This window comes from Electrophorus electricus, chromosome 1 (genome assembly GCF_041902795.1).
Source record: "Electrophorus electricus isolate QZ-2024a chromosome 1, ASM4190279v1, whole genome shotgun sequence".
Taxonomy (NCBI): Eukaryota; Metazoa; Chordata; class Actinopteri; order Gymnotiformes; family Gymnotidae; genus Electrophorus; species Electrophorus electricus.
This window is the reverse complement of record NC_137497.1, coordinates 31,559,970-31,578,507: the sequence shown is the minus strand read 5'-3', so window position 1 is coordinate 31,578,507 and position 18,538 is coordinate 31,559,970. Positions and strand designations below refer to the sequence as shown.

General features: G+C 45.6%; 2 protein-coding genes across 3 annotated transcripts; both read right to left on the bottom strand.

Annotated features, from left to right (window-relative positions):
- Positions 1 to 97: 97 nt before the first annotated feature.
- On the bottom strand, positions 98 to 12,086 carry washc5 (WASH complex subunit 5). 2 transcript variants are annotated; one of them, XM_027009517.3, is made up of 29 exons: positions 11,990 to 12,086; positions 11,244 to 11,498; positions 10,630 to 10,775; positions 10,415 to 10,499; positions 10,227 to 10,327; positions 9,795 to 9,987; positions 9,093 to 9,245; positions 8,882 to 8,995; positions 8,383 to 8,554; positions 7,941 to 8,068; positions 7,679 to 7,808; positions 7,470 to 7,582; positions 6,902 to 7,068; positions 6,150 to 6,225; positions 5,903 to 6,013; positions 5,566 to 5,706; positions 4,421 to 4,501; positions 4,215 to 4,316; positions 3,621 to 3,800; positions 2,938 to 3,062; positions 2,521 to 2,683; positions 2,261 to 2,363; positions 2,059 to 2,138; positions 1,854 to 1,957; positions 1,579 to 1,708; positions 1,240 to 1,336; positions 868 to 1,021; positions 601 to 688; positions 98 to 383 (listed from the first exon to the last, which is right to left on the bottom strand). In XM_027009517.3, the coding sequence occupies exons 2-29, from the start codon at positions 11,427 to 11,429 to the stop codon at positions 327 to 329; spliced, it is 3,480 nt and encodes a 1,159-aa protein (XP_026865318.1). In that variant the 5' UTR covers positions 11,430 to 11,498; positions 11,990 to 12,086; the 3' UTR covers positions 98 to 326. The 2 variants fall into 2 exon arrangements, with proteins under 2 accessions (XP_026865318.1, XP_026865319.1); XM_027009518.2 differs by lacking the exon at positions 11,990 to 12,086 and adding an exon at positions 11,619 to 11,983.
- Positions 12,087 to 12,422: 336 nt separating this feature from the next.
- zhx1 (zinc fingers and homeoboxes 1) lies at positions 12,423 to 18,097 on the bottom strand. The gene is made up of 3 exons (XM_081715177.1): positions 17,917 to 18,097; positions 17,140 to 17,409; positions 12,423 to 16,949 (listed from the first exon to the last, which is right to left on the bottom strand). The coding sequence occupies exons 2-3, from the start codon at positions 17,297 to 17,299 to the stop codon at positions 14,623 to 14,625; spliced, it is 2,487 nt and encodes an 828-aa protein (XP_081571303.1). The 5' UTR covers positions 17,300 to 17,409; positions 17,917 to 18,097; the 3' UTR covers positions 12,423 to 14,622.
- Positions 18,098 to 18,538: the final 441 nt, after the last annotated feature.

Here is an 18,538-nt window from a genome sequence, read left to right as displayed (position 1 = left end):
AGCTGTTTTTAGATTTCATAGATCCAGTGTCAGCTCCTCAGGGATGTATTAGCTAGTCTTACATATGTGTACAAAAAAAGTACCTTTGCTGATACCATACGTTTATACAATTTTATTACATAAACATCTATACACTTTGTGTACTTACTGTGTAAAAGAAATCAAGGAAAGACTAATGAAAATGTTACAGAATACTTTTAGAATGAATTGATTCATTATTAGGAAAAAATGAAAGACAAAGGAAAAAAGCAAAACTACCATAAATGATAGAATTGCAGAAATGGCAGAATTGCAAAAGGATTTGTTACTGAGCAAAAGGGGAAACGTTACAGCACGGTTCGGAACTCATCGAAAATGAAACTTGGGACATGAGCTTCAACCACCTATAAAGGACAGAGTGTGAATCCTTTAGTTAGTGGCTATCAAATTACCTACTGCAAGCTGGTTATGTTGACGAGTTCAGACATGTTCAGTGAGTACTAAATAATGACTCTTTCATCAAGACCTGCACATACAGCAGACCTTGTGTGCCTAAGCAATCTGTTTTCCCATTTCACAATCCCATCCATGTGAAAAACAACGGTTTTAAGTAAATCTTACCTTTCTGGGAAGTTTTGAATAGCGCACATAGTCCTCCAAAAACATCAGTGCTCCAACCACATCTGGTGGCATGTCTGGAATCTTTTGGCTGTGCAGGAAACAAGCAATCTAACCATCAAAGCCACATCGGGTCACATAACCTGTACAGTAACTTAAAGAAAACATCATAAAAAGTTCTAGTTTTTTATATATGACTGACAATTCCATCTGGAACCAGTTTTGGAGAAACGGCAAAGAGTTTGGTGAAAGCAGGGCTGCTGTTCCTACCTGGTGCACTGCTCCATCACGGAGCGGATAAACTGGCCAATGAGTGCGAGGAACTGCTCTGCGTACCGGGAGTGGAACTGCTTCAGCAGGGTGAGCAAACCCAGGACCAGTGGGACCCAGTCCACAGGGTCCGTCGCCCGGCGGCACGTCATACCTGCATACACACGGGTCACGTGCCAGTTGGGTTCAGGGACTTGGCTAAGACTCGTTTAAGGTTCACCCAAGTCATATCTCAGTCTCATCTAAGACTCACCTAAGACATGTTTAAGAACTGTTAAAGATTTGCACAAGACTGGTCTAAGACTCGCCTAAGACTGATCTATGGTCTTTCTGTGGCCACTAGAGCTAGCACGAGGAGCCGCTCGGTCGAACCTTGGCTTTTGGTGTACTGCAGCTTGGGCAGCTGGGCAATGAGAAAGATGAAGTTGACGATGGGGAAGTAAGGCAGGCGCTTGGTGGTGATGTAGATCTGAAACCAGAGCGATCAAAGCCCATTAGAAGCGGTCAAAAAACAAATGGGTGATTACATGGCCTCAGACTGCATTACTCAAAGTGGCTACATGTCCACTAGGTGTCGACTCGTTAGTTTGAATGGGAAGAACTTGTAGCGCTCAATTATACTACATGAGCAACTTCAACCGTCCTGCCACTTGGACTGGTTTAACAGATTCAGAGCCCTCTTTTGGGTGTTTAGTTACACATGCTACAGACTTTGTTCAGCGGGTCGTGGATCCCCGCAGCTTCCAGGTAGGCACCAATCTCGAACAAGAGGGTGTTGTCCTCCTTGGGGTAAGGCAGGCTTGGGTCCTGGTAGTGCGCCTCAATGTCAGCAAGCAAAGATCTGCAGAAAAGAAGCACCACGTGAGAAGAAAACGAAATAAGTAAGTAGGTGTAGCACCAAAATGGAGCTCTTACATTTGGGGTGTACACCTTATAAATACTTGGCTGTACACCTTATAAATTAACTTAATAAATTAACAACTAACTTGTTGAGATTCTCCAGGGCAGCTGCGAGATGTTTGGAGTCAAACTTGCAGGAGTAGCTCAGCTCATTGGCAATCTGCAACCTCAGGATCTGCATCTGACCCACCTGTCACGCAAATTATCCAATTACGTCTACGACTGTGGTTACCATGGAGAATAACCAAAACGCACAGAGGTGCACTGGTTGAAGGAGAAGACCACCATTACCTTCGTGATGGATTCCAGATAGGTCGGCCAGATCTTCTGCGTCTTGGCTACAGCATTGGCATAAACTTTGCTTGCAGAGGCTGAACGGTAATGGCAAAAAAAACAAAACGAAACCAAGTTTAAATGAACCGTGAGCCGAGCCTATAGAGAGAAACCGCAAATGAGATGACTGCACTGGAAATGCAATGGATGTCAAACTTACCCACAATGCCTTTCACTGGGTTCACGGCATTCAGGAAGGTTTTGAAAACATCAACCATCACTTTGTCCTTGAGGATGCTCTTCTGAAGCACTGTGAGGAACATCTGGTGGAGGGGAGGGGGGTTAAATTAAAGCTGTGACTCCAGCGTTCCCACTGAGCCTGTATCCTCCAGAACAGACAGGGCTATTGCTCGTTTCAACCCTCAAACGGTCGCCGTGGTAACATTTCTGGAAACTGGACACCGTTTCCATGGAACCCACCTGCAGCTCCTTCACGATCATGAAGCACAGGAGGCGGTCAAGGCCGTTCAGGCCGAAGGTGCCCAGCGTGTTCTGGATCTCCGAGAACAGCCGGTGGTTGGTCACCTCCTGGTGCGTACGCATGTCGTACCAGGTGTTCATCTGGTTGATGTAACACGTGACTCTGGAGGGGGAGGGAGAAAATAAGAAATATGAAACAGCTACTTTCTCGACGTGCACTGGTGCGTCTTTATTGCCGGCAGGCGTTACAAAAACACAGCGGAAGTCTTCCACCTTGGAGCATTCTCTCTGTACTGCAAGTAAAAGGACAACAAGCAACACAGCAGACAGAGGCTCCCCTCCACCACCAGGATGTGGAGGTGGTAAATACAGCAGGAGCGACTCAGAGGGGCTCTGGGTGCGTTTACGCGCGCTCACTTCGGGTCGGTGATCCTCAGGATCTCCCTGCAGAGACGACCGATGAATGTGGCGGACTCGTCAACGGGAGGGAACTTGGGAATGGGGATGTGTGTTGACTGGTACATGCTCTGCCAGTCTTGGATCTAAGGACAAAATTCTGCGTGTTACTTCAGCACATGCAAAACCTGCAACAAAAGCCTCGCTAAATGGGCTCTTAACGAAACCAAGCAGGGAAAGGAACAGGTTCAAACTTAAAATAAAATATGAAATCCTGTGTATTACAGAATCTTTGGCGTATATGTGACAGGAAAGGAGAAATATCCATCTTTAATAAGCACATACTCGGTTAAAAATCGTGGAATCCTAGATGCGAGTCTAAATGTCCAATGTTTGAGGTGAAATGTTTTAAAAGAGCATTATTATTGAACTGAATAACTAATGGGTTCAGTATTAAGATAAAGAATCTTTGGGACAGAAGATTATAATATTAGAATTATTTTAATTGTTGAAATGTGATTTTCTTATGATTGGTCTTTTTTCTGTTATTTCCCCTAATGTTAACTTTTACCACTGAGGAGAGGGACAGACAGAGAGACTGAGACAGAGGAGAAACAAAGAGACAGAGTAGAGACAGAGGAGAAACAAAGAGACAGAGTAGAGACAGAGGAGAGAGGAAGCTGAAGTACTGAAGAGGGTGAAACCTTTGTCCGGAGGAAACTGTTGCACTCCTGCTCCACGTTGTAGTTGATGATGCGCGACACCTCCTCCTGCCAGATCTTCAGGCCGTAGATGCTGACGTAGTCCTGAATGTATTCAAACGAGCGGTAGAAGCCATCCATGGTGGCCGCCATGTCCTCCAGCTTGGGCATCAGCTCGCTGGGCTGGAATTGGGAAACACAAAACACACAAGCTAAAACTTAGCAGGTGACTACGGCAGTACAGGGTCCCTACGTACCAACACTGTGTAGAAAACCTCCTACCTTCCACTGTACAAATGAAATAATGACATTTAGCATGCTTGGATGCACAGGAAAAACAGCACCCATCAACATCTATCGCATCTAAAATGTGGTGATTGGCTGCAGATGTCTTAGAGGCAGCATATGACAGACCTCATCCTCCCCGATTGGTAGCTGCCAGTGTGATAGGGGAGTATACCTGATGGGTGGGGATTTAGTTACGACTAAAAAAGGGAGAAAAATCAGGGGAAAATCCAAAAGAGAGAGAAAAGAGAGAGAGAGGAACAGATCAAGCAAGAAAGAGAAGAGCACAGGAGTCTGTGGGGGTTTCCTCACTTTGGCCTTGGGGTTGAAGATGAGGCCTTTGTGCAGGGAGAAGGCCACTCGTTTAACCAGCTCCTTCCTTATACCGTCCTCCAGCAGCTGCTTGGGGTCCACCTGAGGTCACAGCGGCAGCAAAGCGTGAGCTTTACCAAGAGTTGGCCACGACGCGCACACGCACGCACGCGCGCGCGCCAGCAGCTTCGTGGAGTTTCACAAACCTTGATGATGCCAACAAGTGTCGTTTTCATCATCAGAATTCCCTCCGTGAAGATTGAAATGGCATGCGTGAGTTTGGCAACCTGCACAAAAATAGATATGCAATAAACGCAAACAGCATAAAAAGAAAGATTACATCACAGTTAGAATTTTTTTAAATTTAGAACGTATACCCGGTCTTGATTTCTCATTTGTAACATATGAAGGGTTCAGCCCCTTCTTTCACAGGAAGCTGCCCAGGTGCTTGTGCAGTCTCTTGTGACCTCAAAACTAGACTACTGCAACTCGCTACTTGCTGGTCTTCCTCTAAGAGTCATCAGATCTCTACAACTTGTCCAGAATGCAGCAGCACGACTGGTCTTCAATCTTCTGAAGTTTTCACGTCACTCCGCTGCTGCGCTCCCTTCATAAATTTCCAGTAGCTGCACGCATCAGATTTAAAACCTTGATGCTTGCCTACAAAGCCAAAAATGGACCAGCCCCTCCATATATGATGTCAGTGGTCAAAGCCCGATCTGTACCTTGAGTACCTCGAGTACAAATCTCAAATACAGCTTGGCTTGAAACACCATGCTTCAAGTCTCATGAAAGACCAACACCAAGACCATTCTCTGTCCTGGCTCCCAGATGGTGGAATGAACTTCCATTGGCTGTATGGACAGCAGAGTCCCTTGCAGTCTTCAAACACAGACTGAAGACCCATCTATTTGTGGAATATTTAAATGACCACTGATCCTGCACATATGTCGAGTAACACCTCAGCACTTGTTGTAGGGTATTATTTGTTGAACTTATTGTTGTCTGTCATAGAGCTTATGTGTTTTGAACTTCTAGGCATCAGCATTGATCCCTGAATTTAAACAGCATTCAAGTTCAATGGTATCTTAGACTCTACCCTACTGTGCTGGCTAGGAAACATTCTATGAGTGGAGGACGAAGCTCTTTTTTAAGATGCTCCGGATAAGAGGGTAAAAACACTGAATGGGCCTTGCTGCCTCTGTGACCTCACTGGTCACAAGACCATTTGGGGCAGTTGATCACAACCATCTCAGAAACCCAATCCACAAATTTTACAATATAAACGCACATAGCATGCTACACCACTCCCACTAGGCAGCAGGAGGTGCCGGAGAACGAGCACGCTCACCTCATAACGCGCCCCGAGCTGGGCGTAGTCCTTCAGCTTGTCCTTGTCCAGGCGTGTTGGCACCTCCATGATGTCATGGATCTGCAGCTTGACAATTCTGGCCAGGGACGTGAACATGCTCTCCGGAATGATCTGCAGCACCTGTCGGGCGGCGGGGTCGTGGGGGCGCGGGACATGTTTAGATGCTCAGTAACAGCGCTGATCTGATCTTAAAAAAATGAGTTTGACCCGACCTACAAACACTGTTAATAACAAATTAATACAGACAGCTCCCAATTACCCAGGTCACCTAAGCTCCGCCCACCAAGTGCTGACATCATGAGGGCCCTGGTAGTACCTTCCTGACATAGGCCACCAGCTCCCCAGAGTAGAACTGGGACACGCTGAGCAGGTCTGGGCTGTTGGCCTGGTTGATCCTCATCAGGGGAAGGTCCAGCGCCGAGGCCAGCTGTCCAATGGACATAACATTCCTGCCATCAGAGTTCTCCTACATCTAAACTTACTTAACGTAGATAATTTAGGCCAGGCAAATTAACGCACGGCATTTATATTTCGCTAGCTTCCGATGGGCATGGGTGACGTACCTTCAGAAACGTGGCTCGAAGCTTGGTGACCATGGAGGGGTTCACTCGGATACTCTCCTGCATGATGGATGTGAAACTGAGGGACATGCAGAGAAAAGCGTGAAGATTTTCGCAACAACGTTCAGACCAGTTTACGCGGAGGCGTTCCGGGACACATTTTACTGCATGATACAGTGAAATGCAGCAACACTGAGTCCTGTTTGGGGGGATGTAATGGATGAATCAAGCCTGAGCATGTGCAAATGACTTTATCTATACAAGTACACATGTATTTACATTTGCGGCATTTAGCGGACGCTTTTCTCCAAAGCGACGTTCAATTATGACCGAGTACAATTTGAGCAATTGAGGGTTTAGGGCCTTGCCTAGGGGCCCAACAGGGGCAACTCGGCAGTGACTTGTAATCGGAAGGCTGCTGGTTCAAGCCACCACCGCCTTAAACACTGAGCTAGCACTGCATTCATGTATGAATGCTAGCAGCTATGGACATTCTTGCGCTAATAATACTCCTTTCACAGAAACTACTTCTTGAGGCAATAGCCTCATTTCTTTACTCTCAGCGAGTGGGAACCTAATGTGAAGTTAGCAATGCAGTGTTCCATGCAACTGAAAGACTAGAAAGCTACAGAACTGAGCACAGTTGTAAATACCAGCCTCAAACATGCAAGCTTAATAAATTCTACACTGTTCCTTTTGCACCTCTGGTACCTCCTGTAGTCTGTATCATAAATCTTCCCAAGAGCAGGTGTTACCTGTCTATAAGTTGCCAGGCATAAGACAAATCCCCCACGATCTGCATGGTGATCAGCACCTCCTCTTTGATGTTGATCGTGCGGATCATCTGGTGCAGGAATTTGCGCGTGTCGGCCAGGAACTGGCACACTTGCAGGTTGGACTCCAGCTGGTGGAATTCTTGCACCTGATAGGACAGCAGGGTTTGGTCAGAGAATTACTCCAAGACTCCCACCTTTGCCCCCACTTTACTGATGTTCCGGAAAAGTTGCTGGGACCAACTATCCAATGAAGAAAGAACTAGGAATGATTTAAGAGACTACTGCTACATTACTGCTGATAATAAAAGAAACTTTAAGAAAACAAAATTCCTTTTTTTAGCCCTTTTTCTAAGACACTGAATAATGTACCAAAAACGTTTCGCGATGGAGAGCTACTACACTTAGTAGCCAAGTGATATTCAAATGAAATTCATTAAACTGAAAGAACTTTAAATGTAAAACCTTTTGCATTTATGCTTCCATGGTAATCTGTCCATGCACTGAGAAGACAAAAGCACCTGTAAGTGAACAAAAAAGCAAGTCTTGCCTCTACTAACGCTTGGATAAGCTGCACAGTCTTCCTCCCTGCTGCAGTGGAGTCTTCATAGTTCAAGGATTCGATCTGCTTGGAGATCTCCCTGAACCACGCCTGGAGGTTCTCTGCAAAGGCACAGACACAGCACATCACAGGGAACGATCTTTTCCAGTGCCTCCAGAGACCCAGCCATTAGTGTGTGATTTCGAGCAAGCTCTAACCGTTCTTCTCCACCCTGGTGAGGGGTTTGACTCCAGAGAACACCTCTGCCAGCTCCATCATTCTCTCTGAGCCTTCGTTCCTGTAGCTCTCCCATTTCAGCTGTTTCTCGGTCAACATCTGCTTGAACATCTGGATTATTTAAAAAATGAATAATTAAAAAAAAGGTAAAATAAAATAAATGTAATAATAATAGTAATATAGTTCATGCATATGCATAATATGTGTATATAAATGTGTATTTGGTGACAGAGAGGAGCTCACTTCTTTGAGTATGAACTCAAACTGAGCTGTGTCTAGGAGAAGCTGGAACAGGATCTTAGGGTTGTACTTGGAGTCAGCGATGGCTTGATCCTTCATCTGACGCAGTCTCTTGTTGTTTGAGTCATACACTTTACGGCACAAAGTGATAAGTCAGCACAGAACAGCATTCCCGTTCACCAAGATTTAAAAGGAAGGGGTTGCTGATACAGGTGATGTTCCAATCAATACTGATCCTTTGAGTCTATGATGCAGCAATTGGAAGCAATATCACATCAAAGCAAGCCATTACGGCATCATCTATTTACACAGCCCCACATCTTCTGGAGCATTTAGGTCATTTAGCACATTCGCCTGCACCTCCTGACAAACATAACCAAATGATTCCTCCTCAACTCCAAAGCCTGGCGGTCCCACCCCCATCCACACGGCCATGTCCATTAACCTGAGTCCGCAGTGTGCAGCATCAGCCAGCGGATGGTGACGTTGCAGTCACGTAGGCAGTTGAGCAGCTTGGGGATGTTGTCTAGGACCATCTCCTCCCGCAGGACACCCTCCTTTAGCAGCTGCTGCACCCGCGGACGGAGGCTCTCCACGCTGGCCGCGTAGCGACACGCCTGGCGGGGAGAAGCAGACTTTAGTGGGGCCCAAACTGGACAGCGAGCGTGCGCTTAAATGCGGCGGTGTGTCCCGGTTAACCGGTGTCTGTGAGCACCGTGATGTCTTTGGTAGGCTTTCAGTTTGCTGAGGTACCAGCATGCAAATATTACAGCGGTGTGAAGTTCTGGGACATTTCAATGCCATGAAAGACAGTAAGCACTTTGAGGCTTTGCTGAGTAGTGTCCTAAGTATACCTTTAAGACCAGACAAAACCTGTAATGTGTCAGAGTGATTAGGTGTGAGTGTAATTACAACATATGACCACTAGGGATATATACACACACCTGCTCTCTAATGTTGGCTGAATCCAGAGTGTAGTTCAGGGCAGTCTTAGCTGCTTTGTAAGGCTCCCAGGCTTCCACCAAGTTCACAGTAATCCCCATATATATGCTGATCACCTGAAGAGAGAGGAATGCATGCGTCCAGATCAAAGAGAGGACCAAGGATGGGCGTTCTTCACTCCAAACGCTACACCCATGGCTGCCTGGCCCTTACCCAGTTATCGGGGAAGTATTTGTCGACGATCTCCCTCATCTTGGCCTGCTGGCTCTGCAGGATGGAGGGCGTGAAGAAGAGGCAGACGTACAGCATGGCTGCCTGGGTGGTCAAGGCTGTGCTGCGGTGCTCGGGCAGCGGATACGCGGACACCTGCGGGCAGGAAAACGCAAGAGCAAGGCTCACTACTGTGTAAAAAAGCAAAACTCTGAAGAAAGCTAAATGCAAAAGCCATTTTAAAAAGCTTTAAAAGAAAGAAATTAACAAATATAAAATTGGCCATCCATACTTAAAAATGTAATCTATGTTTGAATTTTATTAGTTATAGTCCCATTATTATTACTGTATTAACAATATACAACTATGTAATAACTTTGGGAGGAAGACTAGACCTGCTCCATGTTCATAACTAATACATTTCCAGTCATTCATTACAGTTCTCTGATGAGCTACCTCTCCCTGTAAAGATTAATGCTCTTGGTGATGAGCTAATGCTCTCGGAGACGAGGTACTGTTCGCTACCACCTCCATGTTCTCCACAATCAGATCTCCAGCAAGGGGGCTCCAGGCTTTTAAGCTGCCCAGAACTGCATCCCAAGTCCCTCTCCCTCTCTACACTTCTGCAGTCACTCCTCATACCTCAGCTGATTGGCTGAGCGTGTGATCTGCACTTGCATGTTAATGAGATCGTAGCAGACGTGCCTGGTTATAGATGTCATCTGAGCGCAGCCGGCCTATGACCATGCTGAGGAACGTGGGGTTGATGGGCACTCTCTGGAAGTAGCTCTCAGGGTAGTTGGGCGGACGTCTCGCCCCGGGTTGGTTGGAGTAGCCTGTGCTACGCAGGAGTTTACAGATGTCATCCAGGTTGGAGTCTCCTGAAGAGCGGGCAGCACTGTGGAACAGAAGGTGATATAGTTGTTTTGTTTTTTTTTAAAGATCTTACAGGTCATTAGAGTGTAGGAACTAAGTTTTAAGATGCAGCCAGTGACACTTACTCCCCAGCCAGCCTGGCCAGTCAGATTGCAAAGGCAACCGAACACAAGTTAGCACCCAATTAACACCTGATTGATGTCTAATTAAAGGAAATTTCCACTGAAGACAAAAGCAAGCAGGAGCGGTGTGCGCCCTCACCTGTATCTGTAGTAAGACACCAGCATTCTCTCTCGGGCCTCTCCTTCTATTTTCTGATCAATTACGAGCAGCATAACTCCGTAGAGGTACAGCGCTTCACACTGGTCCAGGGCAAATGCAACACAATGTAACACCAAGATGACTGAAATCATTTATAGTTTTCAGGGAGGGGGCACACTTTATTTTACCAAAAGTTGTTTTCCATCTTCATTCAGTAGGACTGTTTCCAGGGTCTGCTGAATGTAGACGCCTTCATTGAGATCATCCAGGTACCTTTCAATGCATCATAAAGTTTTTAACTCTTTGGGAATAATGTATGCATATTTAAGCACCTGAAATTTGTAGACAGTGATAAGTCAGTTAGTTCTGAAACTAGTTTAGTTCACAGTGAATTACAGTGTACCTTATCAAGTCAACAATATACTTGTGGACACTTTCGAAAGCCAGATAAAAGCGGGACAGTATCTCAATATTGTTTTCCCGGAATTCCTCATCCAGGTCCTGAAGTTCTGGCTTTGCCTCAAGCTTACTCTCATAGTATTCTTGACCCTGGAAGACAGCACATAAACACCAAGACACATTATTAAAAAGTCAGACAATTACTCATAGTCTGAGCACAACAATAATAATAATAATCATAATAATACTTTTGAATGCGTTACCATTTGGATCATATAATTTAAAAACACTTTTAAGTGTTTTAGTATATGAGCTGTATTTTATATCGTGGAATTCATGCATATTTATGCCATATTAATATTTACATACTGTGCAATGGGCCAACATGGAGGTTTAATTTAGATTTCATCTTGCCAATACCTTTTTGGTTTTTCATTTAGAACCTATAGTCATATTGAACTTTATAGTTCAAAGTCCCTTTGTAAAAGAAAACTAAATTCCTTGAAAATACTTGTGTTGTTCAAACTACTTGAGTTCACACTACTGTATCTAAACAACAGTCCACTGCCATAACCACCCAAACCTATCACGGAGTCCTGGTGAAATTGAGGAGACTACCTTGAAATAACTGAAGTCACAGATGATGTCTCCATACTTCTGTTGGTCACTCTTGTCTCTGAGCCTAAAGACCGCAGGGATGAACTCGGAGAGACGCAGCAGCTCCGCGATAATGGCATTCCCACGAGACACAACCCTCAGAATCGCCTGTCCGCACAAGTTGTTCTCGGCCAGAAAGTCCACCATGGTGGCCTCCGCTCAGATCAGCCGGTACACCTCATCAGAAAACCGTCATCCCAAACCGACACTCGCCTCCTGCAAGGCACGCACGTTTATCAGACAATGCTTTGCTCTCAAATATTATTTTGTCAAAACAAGATGCGCTATAAACCGAAGAGCAACTGCGCAAGCGCAGAGTGAGTGACGGAAACCTACGCAATGCGAGTCGCATTAATTCAGACTGGTTTACGGTTGATTTCTTACGCTGCTCTTATATTTAGGCTTTGAAATACGTGTAGAAAGGCTCGCTGTACTGGTGAACGATCATGACACGCACCCTGGACAGTTAACTCTAATGACGATTAAAATGGGCTTTAAAAAGGCAGCTAGCAAGCTAACGCTATCTTAGCTTGCTTGCTAAGGACAACTGATTCTGATTTTCATCAAAAGGCAAAATACAATTGAAAATCAGCGAGAAAAAACATCATTACATCTAGTAGATAACGTTTAATTTAGAGTTACTTTAGCCTGTGGAGGTGAAATCTTAGATAAATTAACTTGTATATCTCGCTAGCGATTCACCTTACCCTTGCATATCTATTCCTGTTTACGAAACACATGAGTGTCATATGATAAATCCATAGTTCCTCATTGGATCCTTGCCCCGCGCTTCAGCTAAATGGGCGACAAATAGGCCACTCGCCATAATAAAAGTCGACTGTCGCTGCAAATGAGGGTATTATTGTAGAGAAAATACCACAGTTTATGTTGTAAACATGCACTGAACAGTGAAGAGATCAAGCAATATTACATTTTACATGTGGGCAATGGCTTACTCAAAGTGACAAAGAAATCAGAATTGTCTTGACTTACTGGTAATTCACTCAAAAAGGTCAAAATACTTGAAAGATGCCTTCAGATGAGTGAATAGTTATATCAACAATGTGATATCAACAGTGAATAGTGGTAAAACTAACAACAAGGGAAAAATATGTACTCATTAAAAGGAGAGACATTCACTAGTTTTAATCTAAATTTATTGGTGTCCTCAAACAAGTAGAAAATATATTTTCTGTCTAAATCAAGCCACAGCCTATTAAAAGAATTTCCATTTTAAATTAAAAAGCATTGCACAAGGCCTATGGCTCTGGGGCACAAAGCTTTTGCCATCATGATGTGAACAGATTTAATTTTAAGGCTCAGTATAATTTCACGTCCATGGTCATTTCCCGATAATATTCGCAGAAGAGTGATACCGAGCCTTACAATCATTTTATTTCATAACTTAGAAATGGACTGCAGTTAGCACTACTAGTGACAGATGTAAGAGGCAAGAGACAGTTGCACTTTATAAAACACATTCAAGCAAAAAGTGTAGCATATGCATCATTTTCAAATGTAGAAAAATCTTGATTTTGTCTAAATGTTGGTAAGAATGTGTCTCAGGATTTGAATGTTATTAGATGGTATTTATAATCATGTTCTTCTTACTTCTTGTCAACAATACACAGTAAAGGTGCAGAATCACAAATATGACTCGAAAGTATATCAAGCTAGCCAAATTATCCTCACCAATGAGTTAAGAATGCAACTGCAGTTCAGAACAAGACTCCAGAGTAAAAATCAAACTAGTATCAGTGTAGAGCAGAAGAAAAGGGTCACCTTACAAGCAATCCACTTCGGTCAAGGTGGGATACGTCATCTTCATAAATACAAACTTATAAAAATGCTTAAAACTACTTAGAAAATACAACAACAAAATGTATGTACAAAATGAGCAATCTTCTTTTCCCCCCTCATCTCTGAAGCATGCAGTATTGACAGGGAAATGCAAAGTTAGAGGGGGAACAGAAAAAAGATTTAATCAGGAACAGTGCTAATGTTCATGCATCATTTTAATTATACCATGCAACATGGTAAATAAATTATAATTTACTGTTCTTTTTCCCAGTGGGTGGCAGAATCTTGCTATTAAAACAAGTCACTGGAATAACGCATTTCTTATAGTCATGTAGCCCACTTTCAGGTGGTTATTTAAAGTGTAAAGCAAAGACCTCTTTCCTGCTTAGCTTTAGAGAAGGTCGATTAAAAAACACGCAAAGAAAAAGCACTTTTCTATTTCATAAGAATCAACAAACAGGACAACCCCCCACCCTACCCAGATCACAAATTAAAAAGACGTTTTAAAAGAGTCCAGTCGAAACGATACGACCTGAAAAACCCAGTCCCACTCCCTCCTTTGTTCAGGCACTGGTAACAGTCTGCTAACAGTCTTGTGCCGCCATCCACCGGTGTGTCACCCTACAAAGGGAAAACCCAGAATTCTAGAAAGCTTGACCCCTGTAGCGCCACTTGTGTCAGCGTGGCTGTTGGCAACGAAAGCCACAGTTCTGTACTGCTTGTGCTGTGTTCATTTTATGATTACAGTTAATAGATGGCAATGAATAAGATTTGCCCACTTCTATCATACACTAAAGAACATTAAGGAGAAGAAAAAAAAGAAAAAAAAAAGATTGCTTGAGATCTGAAATGTTTCTCTTTGATGCCATTAAATGGCTTGATAGGCAAGTTCCCCCCCCCCCCCCCAACACTATGCAAAACAAAGTGCCCAATTGTGTGTGCGCGCATGTATAGGTCTCTCTCTAGAGGACACATACACACACTGGAATTTTTTTAAAATTACCTGCTCCATTCATTAAACAGGGAACTATAACATTCAGTAAAATTAACTTTGGCACCATGAATCCTCCCTGTGGCCAAGGGAGGACCCTTTAAAACAATTCTGCCCACCTCCATGATACATTAAATCCTAAAAAGGTTTAAAATGTCTTCTTCCTGGTTTAAATTAAATTCAGATTGCACAAATATAAAAGTCAACAGACAAGCCAGGCCTCTATTTCTGCTTCAGGATTCTTCATTTTGTGTGCATGTGTAATACTGTTCACAGATGAACAGAGCACAAAGATTTCTTAAATCGGTGAAAAAAAAAGTCTTAAATTGAACAGGACCAGTTTCTTCCATCAATGTCCCCAGAGCTCAGAACACAAAGACTCCACTCAGTAAGCCTGGACGAGAAGATGAGAAATGTGAAAGTGATGCAAGCAGGATCAGTCAGCACATCATCGGATCCTCAATACCACTGCTCTCCTTCACCAACCCTTCCAGATAAAAACCTAGTCGCTGACATGAAACAAGGGAGGAAAAAACAAAACAAACCACCTCACTGATCCTCAGATCCAGACAAGGTTTTTCTAACACTCTGCGGGGGCTCCCAGGAATCACTGTCCTCACTATCGTCGTCTTCCTCCTCATCGTCGTCGCCATCCTCTTCACCGGCGGCCGAGGGTCCTTGCTCCTCGGCTGCCGTCTCGTTCTCGCCCTGTGACTCCTCCCCCTCGGGCTCATTGCTTGTGGCGCTGTCCTCAAACGGGTCCGTGCCCAAGTCCACCTTCCTGCAGACCTCGGCGAACCACTCCCGCACTTGCTCATAGCTCATGTTGGACTTGGCCACCAACTCGTCCAGATCCTGCTCGTTCAAAAACTTGTGCTTCAGGTAATACTCCTTCAGAATCTCTTTTCCAGACTTGAACTTTACCGGCGGGCACTTCTCCGAGCCAGCTGGTTTTTTGGGCCTCCTGCTGCGGGACCGCCCCCACCCGCGATTACGGACCCTCCGCTTCCTGCTCTTGTTGCCATTCATGCCCTCCACATTCCCACTCTGATAGTAGAAGTACCACTTGAGGTTGCCGTTCTTCCAGGCGTAGCGTGTGTCCCCAAACCAGTTGACGATGTAGGAGCGGGGCAGCCGGCTCTCTTCGGCTAGCCGATCGTACTCTTCAGCGGAGGGCCACTGGGTGCGCACGAAGGCACTCTTCAGGACATGGAGCTGCTCTGGGGTTTTCTTAGTCACCTTCTCTTTGGGTAGCTTCTTCACTGCAGGAGAAGTCTGCCCACCTCTGCCCTGGGACGTCTCACCATCCCCCTCGCCTTTGTGATCGGTCGGCTCAGTAACAGGGGTCTTCCGCTTCTCCGTGAACCAGGCGTCAATCTCCCGCCTGGTGAGCTTCGTTTCGGCCCTCAGGCGACTCAGCTCTTCGTCTGTGGGTGTGTCACATTTCTGATAGCTCTCCTCCAGAATAACTAGCTGCTCTGGGGTCTTCTCCTTGAACTTCTGCAGGGTGAAGTCAGGGAACGGGTTCCAGGTCTTGGTGCGCGTCTCTTTCTCTTTGACAGGAGATGGAGTCGGAGACTGCGGCGTCTCATCGCTTGAATCGATGACAATAGTGGCGTTGCTGTTGCTGGTCCTGGCACCGTCTGGCGGGACAGTGAAGTGGTTGTTCTTGGAATTGCGTTGGTTGTAGCGGGTGTCACTGAACCATTTCTTGATCTCGCCTTTGGTGAGGTTGGTAAGCTTCATCAGCCTGGCAATCTCAGAATCACTAGCAAAGTGGTTTTTCATGTAGCTAGCTTTTAGCTCAGCCAGCTGCTCCTTTGACTTCTTTGGCCGCAGGCCAAAGTGGTCGGCACTGAGGGCGGAGTTCTCCTGAGGAGTCAATGATGGGGGCTGGACCGTGGTGGCCCTCTTGGTTTCGCTGACAGCAGGACTCGTCTGATTGGTCGCAATCTTGGGGGCCTGGCTTTGATTGGGCATCCCCGCAACTGTCAGTGTGATGGGGGTTGTGACAGGTAGGCTGTTTGCAGTCCCTACCTGTGTCAGAACCAGGCCCGGCTGGCCCACGATTTGGCAGGTCTGGAGAATAGACTGCAGACCGTTGGTGGCAGAGAGATGGTGAGCTGGGATCACAGTAATGGTCTGAGGAACTGTGTGGACCGTGCCATTAAACTGCTTCCTTCTAGCCTCCTCGACTTCCTCTGGAGTCCAGCTCACACCGTGCTTCAAACGCTGTGCAGAGAACCAGATTTTTATCTGTTCCTCACTGAACTTGGTCTGAGCTGCCAGACCCATGATCTCAGACACTGATGGGTAGGGAAACTTCTTGTAGGTGTTCACAAGCAGGGCGTTGGTGTCCATGGCTGCGTTGTAAGTGGGAATGCTGCTCACGGGAATCAGGAGCTGAGCCTGTGCACTCTGCTGCGCCTGTAAGGCAGACAGGACCTGGGCCAGGCCAGCGGGAAGCACTGTGGCAGGGTTCATAACTGGCTTCTTCTGCTCGGCAGGCACTGGATTGGGAATGCTGACGAGCATGCCAGGCTTTGCCGACTCGGCAAGAATGGGATTCACCATTTCAGCGGCCATGGCACTCACAATAGACGCCTCCATGGGTTCCGGATCTCCCTCACTTTCGACTAGCATGTCGGCCTCTTCCGTCCCTTTGAGAGACACCGCTATTCTCTTAGGTTCTGGCTTGCACTTCTTTTTCATGATGGGTGTCTTGCTGAGAGAGATCCCGGTGACTGAAGGGTCATCGCTGTCCTCCATCTCAGCAGGAACAAAACTTCCTTCAGTTGTTAGATCGGTGACTGACTGCTCCACAGAGCTCTGACTTGAGCGCTTTCCTGCAGAATGGCCTAAACTGTCCTCATACTCTAAAAAGTAAGAAAAAAAGATGGGCATGTTTACTATACCATAAATGATACAAAACGGCAGAATTTTCACAGTATACTACTACACTGTATATGTGTGACACCATTGAGCTGTATTGATTTGAACACTAAAGGTTAAATGGACCAATGTTTGACCTTAAAAGAAGCTTGAATTAAGAATACCAACCCTCACCTCCCTCAGTTTCCATGGGAACTACTGCTCCTTCTGTAGGGCCTTCTGCAGTACTTTCTGTTTCTTCCTCCCCTGCCAGGGTCTCCATGTCTGGATCTTGCTCCACTACGTCCGAGGGAAGCACCATGCAGGGAGTTGTGGACTTCCTTCTGCTTGACATTGTGTTTGTGGCACCAAAGGGACTTTGAGGGGGGGCGGGCAAATGCTATCTGAACCGCACCAAGAAATTGGATTTACATGCTAAATGTTTACCCCGTTCCAATACGACATCTGCCAAAAGAAACAAAAAACAAAAACAAAACAGAGACAGACACACGAGTGATTTTATGCGCGACGTATAATCCGAAACGCTTTGTTTTAATTTATCTTCACGCAACGCAACACGTACTTAACCGAGTTTCGCTCGTAAAGCTACAGATAGCCAGCTACTTTTGTCATACACGGCAGTTACCTTTTGATCCACTGAATTCAAGATTATTAACCAAAAAATAAATATGAAAAACAACTGTGTCGACAAAACTAAAAATAAATATATATATATAAAATAATCACATCTGGGCGATCACCAATGCGGAAAACAGATGTCAAAACCGGCGAGCTTTATTTTTTTTAAATCGTTGCACATCGTTAACTTATTCTACTACACTACATTTTGCCCTCTACATGCCGTGCTTAATAAACAACGGCGACACGCGTGTTGATCAAACTTGCAGCCTGGCCGTTTGGACCTCCTGTCATCAGTCTGCCAGATGAGGCTGCGATGCTGCCGTGACTTACCGGGGTCGCCCCTCGCCTTTTCGCCCACCGGCCCAGGACCTCGCTGGGGTTAGCCACACAGCGCTACGAGCCTGGCGCGGTCGCTCCCGTCCGCGTTTGACGGCTCCACGGCGCGGTAGTGTGTCAGTGCGGGCGGCCCGGCTAGCGCTAGCCGCCGTGTCCGGGGCTGTGGAGGCAGCGCTTACTACGCTCGCAGTCCCAAAAAAAAAAAAAAAAAAAGAAAAAAAAAAAAGAAAAAAAAAAAAAGCAAGCTGGATGTAGCCGCCCGATAGATGCAGGGCAACCTGAATCGATGCGTCTACGAAGCCTTGGTTCCGCTAGGCGTTGGGCCCTACAACCGAAGTCCTTTAAAGTGCAGCGTTTGCTAAGCAGGCACAGTGATGATTTGTGTTCATTTTAATGGCAGTTTTTAATGATCAGGCGTCTCCACTGTCAATGTGTTACGCGTTTACGTCATCGCCAGGCGACTCCCCGCCGTATCTTGGAAAGGTTGTAAAAGCGTGTAAAGTTTTTGCAAATGAAGACGCAGGTGAACGAAAAAGCATTTTTAAGTGACCTGCTAGTCTCCGCTCACGCCCAACCCCGCTTCCGACGAAAGTCAGTCAACTGTTGAAAACTTCTG

Coding starts and splice junctions, on each gene's coding strand:
- washc5 (XM_027009517.3), bottom strand. CDS start 11,429: ATGGTGGACTTTCTGGCCGAGAACAACTTGTGCGGACAGGCGATTCTG. Junction 6,014..6,149: donor TTCGAGCCACGTTTCTGAAG/GTACGTCACCCA, acceptor TCCATTGGACAG/CTGGCCTCGGCGCTGGACCT. Junction 1,337..1,578: donor TCCACGACCCGCTGAACAAA/GTCTGTAGCATG, acceptor CTCTGGTTTCAG/ATCTACATCACCACCAAGCG.
- zhx1 (XM_081715177.1), bottom strand. CDS start 17,299: ATGTCAAGCAGAAGGAAGTCCACAACTCCCTGCATGGTGCTTCCCTCG. Junction 16,950..17,139: donor TCCCATGGAAACTGAGGGAG/GTGAGGGTTGGT, acceptor CTTACTTTTTAG/AGTATGAGGACAGTTTAGGC.